Source organism: Chionomys nivalis, chromosome 19 (genome assembly GCF_950005125.1).
Source record: "Chionomys nivalis chromosome 19, mChiNiv1.1, whole genome shotgun sequence".
Classification (NCBI taxonomy): Eukaryota; Metazoa; Chordata; class Mammalia; order Rodentia; family Cricetidae; genus Chionomys; species Chionomys nivalis.
In genome coordinates, this window is record NC_080104.1 from 62,162,353 (window position 1) to 62,176,191 (window position 13,839).

At 53.3% G+C, this 13,839-nt stretch overlaps 2 protein-coding genes across 3 annotated transcripts; both read left to right on the plus strand.

Moving 5' to 3' along the window:
• Positions 1–1,463: 1,463 nt before the first annotated feature.
• Clic1 (chloride intracellular channel 1) lies at positions 1,464–8,849 on the plus strand. The gene is made up of 6 exons (XM_057751274.1): positions 1,464–1,698; positions 3,735–3,844; positions 4,029–4,154; positions 4,258–4,364; positions 6,053–6,234; positions 8,535–8,849. The coding sequence occupies exons 1-6, from the start codon at positions 1,660–1,662 to the stop codon at positions 8,694–8,696; spliced, it is 726 nt and encodes a 241-aa protein (XP_057607257.1). The 5' UTR covers positions 1,464–1,659; the 3' UTR covers positions 8,697–8,849.
• A 404-nt stretch (positions 8,850–9,253) lies between these two features.
• Positions 9,254–12,289, plus strand: Ddah2 (dimethylarginine dimethylaminohydrolase 2). 2 transcript variants are annotated; one of them, XM_057751224.1, is made up of 7 exons: positions 9,254–9,464; positions 10,288–10,646; positions 10,791–10,890; positions 11,021–11,094; positions 11,194–11,313; positions 11,682–11,831; positions 11,992–12,289. In XM_057751224.1, the coding sequence occupies exons 2-7, from the start codon at positions 10,350–10,352 to the stop codon at positions 12,106–12,108; spliced, it is 858 nt and encodes a 285-aa protein (XP_057607207.1). In that variant the 5' UTR covers positions 9,254–9,464; positions 10,288–10,349; the 3' UTR covers positions 12,109–12,289. The 2 variants fall into 2 exon arrangements, with proteins under 2 accessions (XP_057607207.1, XP_057607208.1); XM_057751225.1 differs by lacking the exon at positions 9,254–9,464 and adding an exon at positions 9,492–10,150.
• The last annotated feature ends 1,550 nt before the right edge of the window (positions 12,290–13,839 follow it).

Here is a 13,839-nt window from a genome sequence, read left to right on the forward strand (position 1 = left end):
ACTAAGTATCTTCTGCCTTTCTGGGGAGGAGAGAGAAATGCCTGCCTTCTCTGGGGAGGAGAAAGCCCCTGAGAGGAAGCTAGGGGAAGCCACTAACTGCTGGTTTCCAGCAACACATGCTCCTCTCACCCCCGCCCTCCAGCCTCTTTCAGCGTCCAGCCCAGTTTTGCTTCTAGGTCTTTCTGTGTCCAGCATGCTTTTCTCCAAATGGAGATCTTTTTTGAGCAGACAGTGAGTAGAAAAGAAAGATGACTGGACAGTAGAAACTCAGAGCAGAGAGGCTGGTATATTGGCAGACGTAGTTTAGATTTTTTTTTAATAGATAGTAAAGTTAGATAGCAGCTCCAAAATCAAGCCGCTCAGAGTTACTTCTCCCTATGTTACTTAGATAACACTAAGTAACACCCCTCACACTGGTCTGTCTGACCTTTGCTTTCTTCTCTGATAGAACAAGCCGATACCCCACCCATCCCAGGATGAGCCAGCGTTATCCCAGTGCCAGGACAACCCCGTCTCCAAGGCAACCTTTACCAGTGAGAGGAGGGTAAGGGGCCCGGGATGGGGAAGTCTAAGCATTGACAGGCATCCAGAGGACCGCCCCCTGCGGCGAAGTCTGGGCTCAGCTTCCTGTTTCCCTCGAGTTGGGCCTCTCGCTGGGTCTCTCCCAGCCCACGCCTTTCACCAACCCACATTCCCAACCTCAGTATCTTTTTCCATATCACACAGGTATGCACACGCGTGCACACGCAGGGCAGAGTCCTAGCAAACCAAAAGACAGGCTGGAACTAAAAAGAACTCCCTTACATCCTCCATCCTCAAACCCCATTTCTGCACCTTCGTGGGCAGTTCGCCAGTGTCAAGGCTCCCTGTGGGAGAATGGGCCACCCTTCTCATTAATGAGGCGAGACTGAGGCACAAAAAAGATGCAGTGTTCAGGAGAGGTCAGAAAATCAAGGCCACCACCCCCTCTCCCTCCTAACACCCTGCCTTATCCTGGTGGTCCCGGAGGCCTATGTCTATGTCCCTGATACACTCCCACGACCCTCGAGTCCCTCCATCTCGTGTCCCCGACCCACTCCCACGACCTTCGAGTCCTCCCTCTCCTGTCCCGGACCCACTTCCACGACCCTCGAGTCCATCTCGTGTCCTCGACCCACTCCCACGACCTTCGAGTCCTCCCTCTCCTGTCCCCGACCCACTTCCACGACCCTCGAGTCCCTCTCCTATCCCCGACCACTCCCACGACCCTCGAGTCCCTCCATCTCGTGTCCCCGACCCACTCCCACGACCCGACCCTCGAGTCCTCCCTCTCCTGCCCCCGACCCACTTCCACGACCCTCGAGTCCTCCCTCTCCTGTTCCCGACCCACTCCCACGATCCTCGAGTCCCTCCCTCCCCGGTCCCCTCCCCAGGCTCAGGGCGGGGCCGGCCGGTGAGTCAGCTGCTCCCTGAGCTAAACGGGAGGGACCCGAGGTGATTAGAAGCTGGGTGTGGGGTGCACCGGGTCGGTGGGAAGCCGTTTCGGAGCGAAGGAAAGGGTCTGATAGGACTTGGGTTGCGCCGAAGGGACAGGATCCCCGACTGGTGAGACCCGCCTTCCCTGGTCCCGGCCCCTCCCAGTTCCCCCAGCGACGGCTGCTTCCTGGTCCCGACGCAACCATGGCCGAAGAACAACCTCAGGTCGAACTGTTCGTGAAGGTAAGAGCACCTCTTTCTTTGGCGACCCTCAGAATTTCTGCAAGCCAATCCTCCCCTTTCCTTAGCTCCATCTCTAATGCCCCAACCCCTTTCCTCGCTGACCCCACCCCCATCCCCGGTGCTATCTGGCTGGGTTGCTGGGGGAGGGGGTGACTTGCCAGACAGTAATGAGAGTTCTGGACTCGCCCTGAAAAGTTTGTAGAAGAGGTTTCCAGCAGCCCAAAGGGGAGAAAGTGGAGAAAAGGGGGTTTTCAGGAGTGAGAGAGTGGGCGGGGTATGGTGTGGGGTCCAGGGGTCCAGACGACCTAAGGACCCAGAAAGGGACAGTGGCCGGGTTTGAGAAGGTCAGAGGAGAATCGGCTAGGACATGTGGCCCTAAGAAAGAAAGGAAGATAGGGCACACACACACACACACACACAGAGAGAGAGAGAGAGAGAGAGAGAGAGAGAGAGAGAGAGAGAGAGAGAGAGACTGATAAGACCGAAAGGCGCTCTCAGGAAGCAGCACCCTTGGGCTGAGGGAAGCCAGAGAAGGCAGGAAGGACATCAAAGTTTAGTAATCGTTACTGATGAAGAATGGGGCCAGGAGACCCCCTGGATTGGGTGAAAACGCTGGGCCGATGGGTGTGGAAGAAAAAGCACCCCTCCCTCTGTGGGTGTGGTCAAGGAGAAACGGGTCTCGCTTTTGGGTTTGGAAACCAAACCGCTGGGTGCAGCCCTCCTCGCCCTCTCGGGCCTGTGCCCTCCAGCATCTGCCCCTGCCCGTCCTGGGGTCCGTCTCCCTGTGTGTGCCTTCTCCTCACCTTCCGCTTCTGGGGCCTTCCTTTTCACCACTTTCCCCATCTTGTTCATCTTGTCCGTGTGTCTTGCCTGTGTGTCGGTTGTATCCTGCCTATGTGTTGGTGTGTGTTCTGTCTGTTTCTCCTTTTCGCTGGGGTTTCCCTAGCAGCCGGTCCCACTTTCTTGGCCCAGGGATGAAGCCTAGGTCCGCCCCTTAGGTGTGGTCCCTCCTCACACTCGCCTCCAGGGGCTACTTTTACTCCTGGGTGTAGAGATGCTGTAGAGATTCTGGCCCTGCGGCCTGTGAGGGGACCTTGGAGAGCCAGAGTGCACGAATTAGGTGGGCCAGCCGAGAGAATGGAGGTTTAGGAAACTATAAGGGTGGCCCCAGCTGCCTTGGCCTCTCTGTATAGGTCCCTGCCCCCACTTCCTTGCCAGGAAGGAAGCTGCAGAGGCCTGAAGACACAGAGATGAATCACCCTCAGTCTAGGGGGGAGGTGTCCCTTGGGGGATGAGGTCACCTGCATCCAATTAGAGAGTGCCCCCTTTGCTAGGCCCTCCAATCTCTCAGGTGAGGTATAGGTCCTCTTGAGTGCCCGCCCAGCTTCCCGAAACAGCTTGGATAGAGGTTCAGTGAATGGGGACCCTGGTTTCTCAAAGCTTGTCACGATTTATCTGTTCCTCTCTGCCTCCCACCTGCCCATCACTGGGATGCCATGAGTCTACCTCTGCTGAAAACGTACCCGTTGATCCTCCCTAGGTGTGACCTGGGCCCGAAGGGGAAAATAGCTCCGCTAAGGGGGTAGGGGGTAGGTAGCTTGGCGAGTACACCAGTGTATGGATAGCGGTGTATGGATAGCGGTGTATGGACAGTGGTGTATGGACAGCGGTGTATGGATAGCAGTGTGGACAGCGGTGTATGGATGGCGGTGTATGGATAGCGGTGTATGGATAGCGGTGTATGGACAGCGGTGTATGGATAGCAGTGTGGACAGCGGTGTATGGATAGCGGTGTATGGACAGCGGTGTATGGACAGCGGTGTATGGACAGCGGTGTATGGACAGCGGTATGGACAGCGGTGTATAGATAGTGGTATGGACAGCGGTGTATGGATAGCGGTATGGACAGCGGTGTATAGATAGTGGTATGGACAGCGGTGTATGGACGGCAGTGTATCGATAGTGGTGTATCAATAGTGGTGTATGTATGTATAGAGAATGACCTGGGCCTAATGCTGGATGGGGTTTCTTTGCAGGCTGGCAGTGATGGGGCCAAGATTGGGAACTGCCCCTTCTCCCAGAGACTGTTCATGGTGCTCTGGCTCAAGGGCGTCACCTTCAACGTGACCACCGTGGACACCAAGAGGTGGGCCCGCTTCTGTTCCTCTAAACATGCCTGTGCCGATGTGTGCATATATGCACGCGCTCACCAACACGAGCCCTTCTGCCTTAACGCTCCTCTGGGACAAATCTAATTCTCCTCCATCTCGATGTCCCTGTTTCTGCTTCTGACCCCTGTTTCCTCTCTTGATGTCCTGCCCCTTCTCCAGACGGACAGAGACCGTTCAGAAGCTTTGCCCAGGTGGACAGCTCCCGTTCCTGCTGTATGGCACCGAAGTGCACACAGACACCAACAAGATCGAGGAGTTCCTGGAAGCCGTGCTGTGCCCTCCCAGGTACAGGGCTACTTGGGAAGAGGAGACAGAGCTGGGAGGCTGTGGGGAGCAGTAGGGCTGAGTCTCCTCCAGAAAGAGCTCAGTATCTCCCTCTGCCTTCCAGGTACCCAAAGCTGGCTGCTCTGAACCCTGAGTCCAACACCTCAGGGCTGGACATATTTGCCAAGTTTTCTGCCTACATCAAGAACTCAAACCCGGCACTCAATGACAGTGAGTTTCTCGGGGCAGAGGCTTCGATCCTAGAGAGAAGACCCTAGAGTTGAGAGGCACCAAGAGTCCCTGGGAGTCTGGCCGTTAGGGAGATGTCCTGGACATCTTCTGGGCCTCCACTGTGGCTTTACCCCTGCTGCCTCGCTGCTAGGACTTTTGGGGTTGGAGTGCTTCTTGTTTTGTGTTTTGAGATTTTATTTATTTATCCTTATTTAATATTTATTTATTTATTGTTTTTTCAAGACAGTGTTTCTCTATAACTAGCTGTCCTGGAACTAGCTCTTGTGGACCAGGCTGGCCTCAAACTCACAAAATCTGCTTGCCTCTGCCTCCCAAGTGCTGGGAATAAAGGTGTGCATCACCACCACCTGACAGTTTTATTTATTTTTATGTATGTGAGTATTTCCTGAATGTTTATCTCTGGACCCATGTGTGCAGAAAAGTTCTCTTAACTAATCTCTCCAGCCCCATGACCAGATTTTTCTTTTTTTAAAACTGAGACAGGGTTTCTCTGTAGCTTTGGAGCCTGTCCTGGAACTCACTCTGTAGACCAGGCTGGTCTCACAGTCACAGAGATCCGCCTGCCTCTGCCTCCCGAGTGCAGGATTAAAAGCGTGCCCCACCACTGCCCGGCTAGAGTTCATTCTTAAAGTGCACCCTCACGCATGCCGCACACACCACTACGTGTGCTGCCGAGTTACCAGGCACCCAGACAGGTTTTTTTTTTTACTATTTTTACATAACTATTTTGCTTTTTGGTGAAGTTGGGGACTGATTCTGATTCTAAGAGGGTCCTTTCTAAATATGCTTCCTGATGTGGAAGTGGAGGTGACATCCATTTCCCGGGCCGACACGAGAAGTACCTGAGACTTTGCTCATAGGTTGCTTAGACTAGGAGGTTGAGGTGTGATTTAGTGTATAGAGTTTAACTAGTGTGTGAAACCCTACACTCAATATCTAGTGCTCAGGGGAAAATTGCAGGTCAGGGACTGGGGAGATGGCTCAGTCAATACAGTGCTTGCCATGTTTGAGTTTGGATGCCCAGCACCCATGTCAAAATCCAGGCAGGATGGGCAGCTACAATAATCCCGGTGCTGGAGAGGTAGCGGTAGGAGAAGGTTTGGACGGAGACTGTCCAGCTGGTCTCGTCTAATTGGTAAGCTCTAAGGTCAGGGAGAGACCTTGTATATAATAAAGTAGGGACTGGAAAGATGGCTCACTGGTTAAAAGCACCCACTGCTCTTACAGAGGACCAGGGTTTGGTTCCCAGCACCTACATGGTAGCTCAGAGGTGTCCATAATTCCAGTTCCTAGGAGTCTGAACGCTTTTCTGGCCCCCTCAGGCTCCTGCATGCACAAGGTGCACATATACCCCACAGGCTCACACACATGCACAGAAACAAAAATATATAAATAAATCCTTTAAAAAGAAAAGATGGTGTCATTGAGGAAAACACTGGATATTGACTTCTGACCTCACACATGCAGACATATGTACACACATCTCACACACACAGTTTAATAAGAGCACACATGGTGCTATTGGTTTCTTTAATCAAATTCAGGGTCTCACACGCTAAGCAGGTGCTTTAGATCTGAGCTATGTCTAGCTATGTCCAGAAGGCTCTTTGTGGGCAGACTGTCTTCCCCGGTGTTTACCGTTCTAATCAGCTTCCCCTCTCACACAGATCTAGAGAAGGGGCTTCTGAAAGCCCTGAAGGTTCTAGACAACTACTTGACATCCCCCCTCCCAGAAGAGGTGGATGAAACCAGCGCTGAAGATGAGGGCATCTCTCAGAGGAAGTTCTTGGATGGCAATGAGCTCACCCTGGCCGACTGTAACCTGTTGCCAAAGCTTCACATTGTACAGGTGGGTGGTCGCTGTGGGAGGAGAGGATGGGATGATGGGATGGATCGTACAGGTGAAGACTTTTGAAAATGACCTTTTATTTATTGTAAGTGGGCGGGGCACAAATGGGGTATGGAAGACAATTTGAGGGAGTTGGTTCTCTCCCTCCTCCATGTGGATCCCCAGGACTGAATTTCAGTCACCTGACCTGGGTGCCAGCCTATCCCTTGGCAGTTGTTGCCCAATTAAGAGAATCCCATCAGTAAAACAAGCCGTGGCTGTGCAGTGTCTGATCAGGAGCAGCCTTCCAGATTTTCTGTGTGTGCCTGTGTGTGTGCGTGTGAGTGCCTGTTTGTGTCCAGGGTTGCTTCTAAGAAGGCTTTTCCTGCATCTGTATCCCTGCCAAATCCCAAGTTTAAACAAAGGAGGATTCTCTCGTGTCTACATAGTAACTCTCTGTATAGCCCAGGCCTCCCATTTCCTCCCGAGGAAGACACAAGTTGCCCTTTCCTATGTTTTTGTCATAGCCTTAAAGCTACAGTGTAACTTAGTAAAACAGGCCCATTATCCCTCCCCCATGGACCGACTGGCTGATGAGTAGCGCGGGAGAGAGCTGGGCAAGGTGGCTCCTTCTTGTGATCCTCAGCCTTCTCCAGGCTGAGCTGGAGGGCAGCCTTAGCTGCAGAATGAGACCCTGTTTCAAATGAAATAGTCTCCTCCTTCCTAAAAAAAGGGAGAGAGAGAGAGGAACCAGATGATGTTTGATTGGTTCTTGCCCACAAAAAGGTTGAAATCAAATCAAATATAAAACATTCATATCAAGGTAATGATATATGACCTGAAAAATCAAATCAAATGAAAAAAAGAGACAAAATTCACTACAAAGATAACATTACACTTTGCTAATGAACTTTTCCTCGTGTTTGTGTGCTGGAAACGGAATCCAGGGCTAAGCATGTCCTGTCCTGTCAGTGTCTCTCCCCGCCGTGTGTGTATTTAATTACTTGTGAGTGTAGGTGCAGGGAGTTAGAGCCAATGTGGGTTCTGGAAATCAAGCTCTGGACTCGGACAAGAATAGTGGATGTACCATTGAGCCATTGCTTTAGCTTCTCTCTCTCTCTCTCTCTCTCTCTCTCTCTCTCTCTCTCTCATTACTATTTTTAAAATTTATTTTGGTTTCTTGAGACAGTTAGTTCTGGCTATCCTGGAACTTGCTATGTTGACCAGGCTGGCCTCAAAAGCAGAGATCCTCCTGCCTCTGCCTCCCAGTGCTGGGATCAAAGGCATGTAACACCATGTCTGGCTTCTTTTCTTTTTAATCAAGAGAAGAGTTAAACCACAGAATAGGTTGGTCTGCTAAGGAGCTGGCAATTAATAATTGGGTTTGAGAAAATGAAAAGTTGAGCTGGCCATCTTGGAGATTTCAAATGGCAGATTAGATAAGAAGCCGGGTGGTGGTGTTGCTTGCCTTTGATCCCAGCACTTGGGAGGCAGAGGCAAGCAGATCTCGAGGCTAGCCTGGTCTAAAGAGTGAGTTCCAGGACAATCAGGGCTACACAGATTTCTGTCTTAAGAAAGAAAGAAAGAAAGAAAGAAAGAAAGAAAGAAAGAAAGAAAGAGGAAGGAAGAATCAGTGAGAGGATCTAATGTGGCTGGAGTGATGGCTCAGGGGTTAAGAGCACTGGCCACTCTTTCTCGGACCCGGGTTCAGTTCTCAGCACCCACACAGCAGCTAACCGTCTGTAATGCATTGCAGAGGATCTGACACCCTCCTCTAGCCTTTACAGACACTGCACACACATGGTACACCGCCATACATGTAGGCAAAACACTCATCCACATAAAATGAAAATAAATTTAAAAGATTTAAAGACTCTAGCCACAGGGGTGCATACCTGTGCTCCCAGCTCTCAGGCTGAGGAGGAAGGCTGTGGAGATCGGGCCAGCCTGGGTTACATAGAGAGAACCTGCCTCAAAACAACAGCAACAGGGCTGGAGAGATGGCTCAGAGGTTAAGAGCATTGCCTGCTCTTCCAAAGGTCCTGAGTTCAATTCCCAGCAACCACATGGTGGCTCACAACCATCTGTAAAGGGATCTGGTGCCCTCTTCTGGCCTGCAGACATACACACAGACAGAATATTGTATACCTAATAAATAAATAAATATTTAAAAAAAAAAAACAGCAACAAAAAATTCACCCATTAAGAATTGAAACCAGATGGTCTGGAAGACCCTGGAGGAAGAGAAAGACCAACCGCTCCAGAGCAAAGCAAGCGTGTCTTCCCTGGGGCTAACACGCCGACTTCTCTCTAACCCCCAGGTGGTGTGTAAAAAGTACCGAGGCTTCACCATCCCAGAGGCATTCCGTGGAGTTCATCGGTACTTGACCAATGCTTACGCTCGGGAAGAATTCGCCTCTACCTGTCCAGACGATGAGGAGATAGAGCTGGCCTATGAGCAAGTGGCCAAGGCCTTGAAATGAGCAGCTTTTTAAGTCTCCCTCGCCCACTTCTGTGCTCTCCGTAGAGGCTCTGGGAGGCTGCCTGGTGGACACTCCAGAAGAGCCAGCGTCAGGAAATCCGGGGCACTCGTGAGGGGCTGAGGGAGAAGGGGGGGGGAAGCATAGGCGACAAGGGTAAGATTTTTATTGTGGGGTGGGGGTGGGGGGTAAGGCAATGTATTTCGGTAATAAAATACAGAACGAAAATCTAGCGTTGTTTTTTTACACAAAGAGGACTTAAAGTGTAGAGGGGAAGGGTCATAATGATCTTCTTTAAGCTCCGGGCATCTACCAGGAATTAAGGAGGGGAGTGTTTGTGCAGGGGCCACCATGTTCTGCATCCGTCCATTAGAGGGCTGTTTTGTGGTCCATGTCTTGTTTGCTGCCCCCGCAGCCAGGGCCAGCCGCATCTGAGTGGGCCTGGGCAGCGCTCTTGGGGCGGCGCCGGAGTTCGAGGTTGGGGGGTGGGCTCTCAGTCCTGGAGGAATGGGCGCGGCCTAGCAGGGCGGAATGGGCGTGGTCTTGGGAGGTCCCTCCCCGTCCCGCTTAGACAATGCCCCGGAGCCGCCAGACCATTGCGCCCCCGCCCCATCGCCGTCTGTGAGCTCGCCTACCCAGGGAACCCCTCAAAAGCCCAAGCTCCCAGTCTCCCCCGATTGAAGACTCGGGCTCCCATCTTCATCAACTCTCTCCTCTGGGGGTGGGGCCAAGGCCGAAATCCCAGCACTGCGTGAGTGGAGGTGGCCGCTGGTGAGTCTGGAGAGGGGGCTGTCCCCGAACGGTACGGAGAGGCTGGAGTTTGGGGGTGCTGGGTCGGTGCCTGCACCGGACGGAGTGTGCGAATAGACTGCACTTGAACAAGGAGCTGGGCGGGGTAGACTTTGGTGGAAGATGGACAGGGGTACCGAGTTCGGAAGCCAGGAGTGGTTCCACGCCCCCCCGTTTCCCCGCCCTCCGGATTTTGTTTAAGACCTCTCCCAGTCCTCCGGGACTAAGTCTGCTGTATACTGGGTCGCTCGAAGGGCAACGTGACCAGCCAGGGTGGAGAGGGAAGATGCTTAACTCCTTAGAGTCAATTTCTCCGAGTGACCCCTCTCCTCCTTTCTCCTTCGAGCATTCAGGACTTCCACATCCCAGGCCCCGACTCAATACCCAGCTTTCTTTTCCAGTCCCATAACCTCTGAGGGTCTCCGGCAGGACTTTGGGTCCCTCCTGCTGCGAGCAGCTGAGAGTTAAGGGGGCGGGGCCGCCGCATTTTTGGGGAGTGAGCGCATCCTAGCGGCTGCCAGGAGGGGCGCGGGGCAGGGACCTAGCGGAGCCCCCGAGCAGGGGCAACAGGTGTTTGGGAGATTAAGGATCCAAGTCTTGTTCTCTGGGCGCCTCTTAAAGCAGATCTCTGCTGAAAGGAGGCTGAGCGGGGTCCACAGGGCAAGGAGGTCTGGAGGGGGAGGGGCAGAGTGGGAGGGGCGCCTGGAGATGGCCGAAGGAAGACCCAGGAGCTTTTAACACTCCCCCCTTCTCTTCTTTGCATGTCTTTCTCTGCTACCCTCCCCCTTTCTGTCTCTTCTCCCAGACAAGTGAAGTAAAGAGAAAACAGAAATCAGCTTGGCTGGAAGGGGCATCTGTGTGGATGGGATGGGGACGCCGGGGGAGGGGCTGGGTCGCTGTTCCCATGCCCTGATCCGGGGTGTCCCCGAGAGCCTGGCATCCGGGGAGGGCGCGGGGGCTGGTCTTCCGGCTCTGGACCTGGCTAAAGCTCAAAGGGAGCATGGAGTACTAGGAGGTAAACTGAGGCAACGACTAGGGCTGCAGCTGCTTGAACTGCCTCCCGAGGAATCACTGCCCCTGGGACCACTGCTTGGTGACACGGCTGTGATCCAAGGAGACACGGCCCTAATCACGCGGCCCTGGAGCCCAGCGCGTAGGCCTGAGGTGAGCGGCAGGGTGCGGGTGTGTTGGAGGACAGAATTACACGCGCGCGGGGTGGGGGTGGCGGTCGTGGGGAGGAGGCTGGATGTCTGGGATTGGCAGGAAATTGGGAATGAGAGCGGCTCAGCCGGCGCTCTCTTCTCCAAGGTTGATGGAGTCCGCCAAGCCCTCCAGGACTTGGGGCTCAGAATTGTGGAGATGGGGGACGAGAACGCGACGCTGGACGGCACCGACGTCCTCTTCACAGGTGAGGCTACAGATGGTCAGCGCCCCTGGGGACTTGGCACAAGGAAGCAGAGTTTGGGAGATTAGGCGATCTCAGGTCTGGATTCCAAACTCACTCTGGCCTTCAAACCTCCGTATCCTCCCGGATTCAGGCCGGGAGTTTTTCGTAGGGCTCTCCAAGTGGACCAATCACCGAGGAGCTGAGATCGTGGCAGACACGTTCCGGGTGAGGAACCAGAAGCGCTTGGGAAGGGAGCGCTGCCAGTGAGCCAGAGGGCTCGATCTGGGCTCCTTACGCACCCCTAAATCCTTCTGTTCTCTCTAGGACTTCGCTGTCTCTACCGTGCCGGTGTCCGGAGCCTCGCACCTGCGCGGCCTCTGCGGCATGGGGGGACCCCGCACTGTCGTGGCTGGAAGCAGCGAGGCTGCCCAAAAGGCTGTCAGGGTGAGGCAGGGCTGGTCTGGTGGCGAAGGCGTGGCCAACAATGTGGGCGTGACTCAGAGCAGGGGCGGCAGAGAATCTGGCTAGCTCTTGGAATTGCTCTCAGCCCTTGTCCTCACTAAGACGTTTGTCAAACACAAAAGGACACCCTAGTAAACAAGGGGTACGAAAGAGTTGGGGAGGAACTGCAAAAGTAAATGGTAGCTAAAGTGCCTGCGACTTTGAAACCGACGATGTCTGACTCAGCCCGTGTTATATACTTGAAATCATTATCTCACAGGTGTAACCCTTGTCCCAAGCCTCTACTTTATGTTCGGTCAGGTGGACTGAGCTGTGGGGAGCTCAACACCCTCTTCTCTTCCTCTCCCCAGGCAATGGCAGTGCTGACTGATCACCCCTACGCCTCTCTGACCCTCCCCGATGACGCAGCTGCTGACTGTCTATTTCTCCGTCCTGGGTTACCTGGTACCACTCCTTTCCTCCTGCACCGAGGAGGTGGGGACCTGCCCAACAGCCAGGAGGTGAGGGAGGGGAAAACTCCACCAACCAGAGAAAGAAGCCTGTCTTTCCCGGTGGAGGAATGCAGGGAGCCTTTCTGCAGAAGCCTGGGTGGGGTCAGTAGAACTGGCCAGAGGGCAGCCTGGCTCTGGTATCAAAACACCTGCGGTGTCCTCCCTACAGGCTCTGCAGAAGCTCTCTGACGTCACCCTGGTACCAGTATCCTGCTCAGAACTGGAGAAGGCCGGCGCTGGACTCAGTTCCCTCTGTCTGGTGCTCAGCACACGCCCCCACTGCTGAGGGCCTGGGCGTGGGGCTCCAACTGGCCAAGAATAGAGCCGTATAGGGGGTAGAATCAGGTAATAGAGGATGGGCGGTAGGTAGTGGTGGGGAGAGGCCCCAGGACAAGGGAGGGCTTAGTGTGAAACAAAGAATAGGAGCCATTGGGTGAGTCCTTTCTGTCAGAACCAATAAAAGAAAATTGGCCTTTTAGGTAGGGTTGTGGCTGGTGTCTCACTGGGACAAAGGGATGAGGTGGGGCCGAAACCTGAAGCTGGGATCAGTGCTGGGGAGGAAGATTCTTTTATAAAAACCCTCCTCTTTGTGTGCCCCTGGCTCACTCCTGGCCCTGCCACAGAGCTCAGGTACAAAGAGGGACTAGAGATTGTTCAGGGGAGTATACCCAGGGCAGAAAAGGGGATTCCACGCATGGGTGGGTCGTTTTCTGACTTCACCTAAAGGTCCGGTGATTCAGACGCTGGTGGAATGCCTGTCCTCCTTTGTTTGATGAAGAACAGTGTTTTCCAGACACACATTTGTTCATGGACTGTGGCTTTCACAGGAATTCGAAAGGGTTCATCTCCTGGTCTCCGGAAACTCATAGTTCCGATAATTTCTTATTATTTGGCAGATAAGTTATGCTGGGATGATTTTTGGGAGTTGGTTCGGATGAGGAAAATAGGGGGGTTTCTAGAGCCTCAAATTCTGTGCAGGAGTAGGTGAGCATTTGGGATGAGGATTGGAATCCTAGAAAAGGCTACATTTGAGTGAAATCCCAAGGATGAATAATTATCCCAGTGAGGAAGAGGGAAAAGGAATCCAGAAGATGGAATTTACTTCACCAGGCCAATGAATATTGTAGGGAGAAAATTGTGGAGAATCTAAGGTGGGCACGTGTGCACAGGAAATGACAGATAAGCCTGGTACACAAAGTGCCGCAGCATCTGGACCCAAAGTTCGTACCTGTGACCCCCAAAGCCTCAGGAGTGGAGCAGCGGTGGCCACTCGGGAGGGCAGGAGGATGAGACGGGACTGGGGGACACCCACGCAGCAATGATGAAAGTACACTCTAGTGACGACACTAGACATGGAGACAGGTACAGGTTTGACAGTGACAGACGCAAGACCTGCTGTGGTGGTGCACGCCTGTTGTCACTGTAACTCCAGCACTGAAGGTGGACGCAAGGGGATCAGGAGTTCAAAGCCAGCCTCTGCTACAGGAGAGCCAATCTTTAAAGGAAAGATGGGGGAGCAAGCTGTCCCTGTGTGGGAGAGGAGTTGGTGTGCCCTGACTCCCAGTTTCTGGCTTGGGCAACTTGGGTTGGTGACAAGAATGCAGAGGAGGGCCCAGGGGATAGCTTGAGAAATGGCTGAGTCAGGTTTGATAGGCCTTGGGTAAAATGCCTGAGGCCAGCTGGACAGGTGCACTAGGACTGAGGTCTGGGTTGGAGAGAAGGGGGCTGAGGGTTGGCTAGCTTCCTACAAGAGGAGTAAGGAGGAGAAAGAAAGAGGCAAACAGAATAGCAGGATGTCTAGAAGAAAGATTGTGACAACAAAGTAAACCAGGGTTTAGAGAGGGGTGATCTAAGGCCACGTCTGTGAACGCTATCATGCTGGCTAGCACATCCCTGGCAGCCTTACAAACAGCAGCTGCAGCTCGTAAGCACAGGAATGGAGTGAGGCAGGGAAATGAGGCCGGATGTATGCCTGAAGTTCAAAATGCTTGTTTGGAAAAGGAGAGGGAGTAGAGAG

Excerpts from the sequence above, each read along its gene's own strand:
- Clic1 (XM_057751274.1), top strand. The coding sequence starts at position 1,660 with ATGGCCGAAGAACAACCTCAGGTCGAACTGTTCGTGAAG. Across the intron at positions 3,845-4,028 it reads ACCACCGTGGACACCAAGAG|ACGGACAGAGACCGTTCAGA; the intron begins GTGGGCCCGCTT and ends CCCCTTCTCCAG. Across the intron at positions 6,235-8,534 it reads CAAAGCTTCACATTGTACAG|GTGGTGTGTAAAAAGTACCG; the intron begins GTGGGTGGTCGC and ends TCTAACCCCCAG.
- Ddah2 (XM_057751224.1), top strand. The coding sequence starts at position 10,350 with ATGGGGACGCCGGGGGAGGGGCTGGGTCGCTGTTCCCATGCCCTGATC. Across the intron at positions 10,647-10,790 it reads GCCCAGCGCGTAGGCCTGAG|GTTGATGGAGTCCGCCAAGC; the intron begins GTGAGCGGCAGG and ends CTCTTCTCCAAG. Across the intron at positions 11,095-11,193 it reads TCGTGGCAGACACGTTCCGG|GACTTCGCTGTCTCTACCGT; the intron begins GTGAGGAACCAG and ends TGTTCTCTCTAG.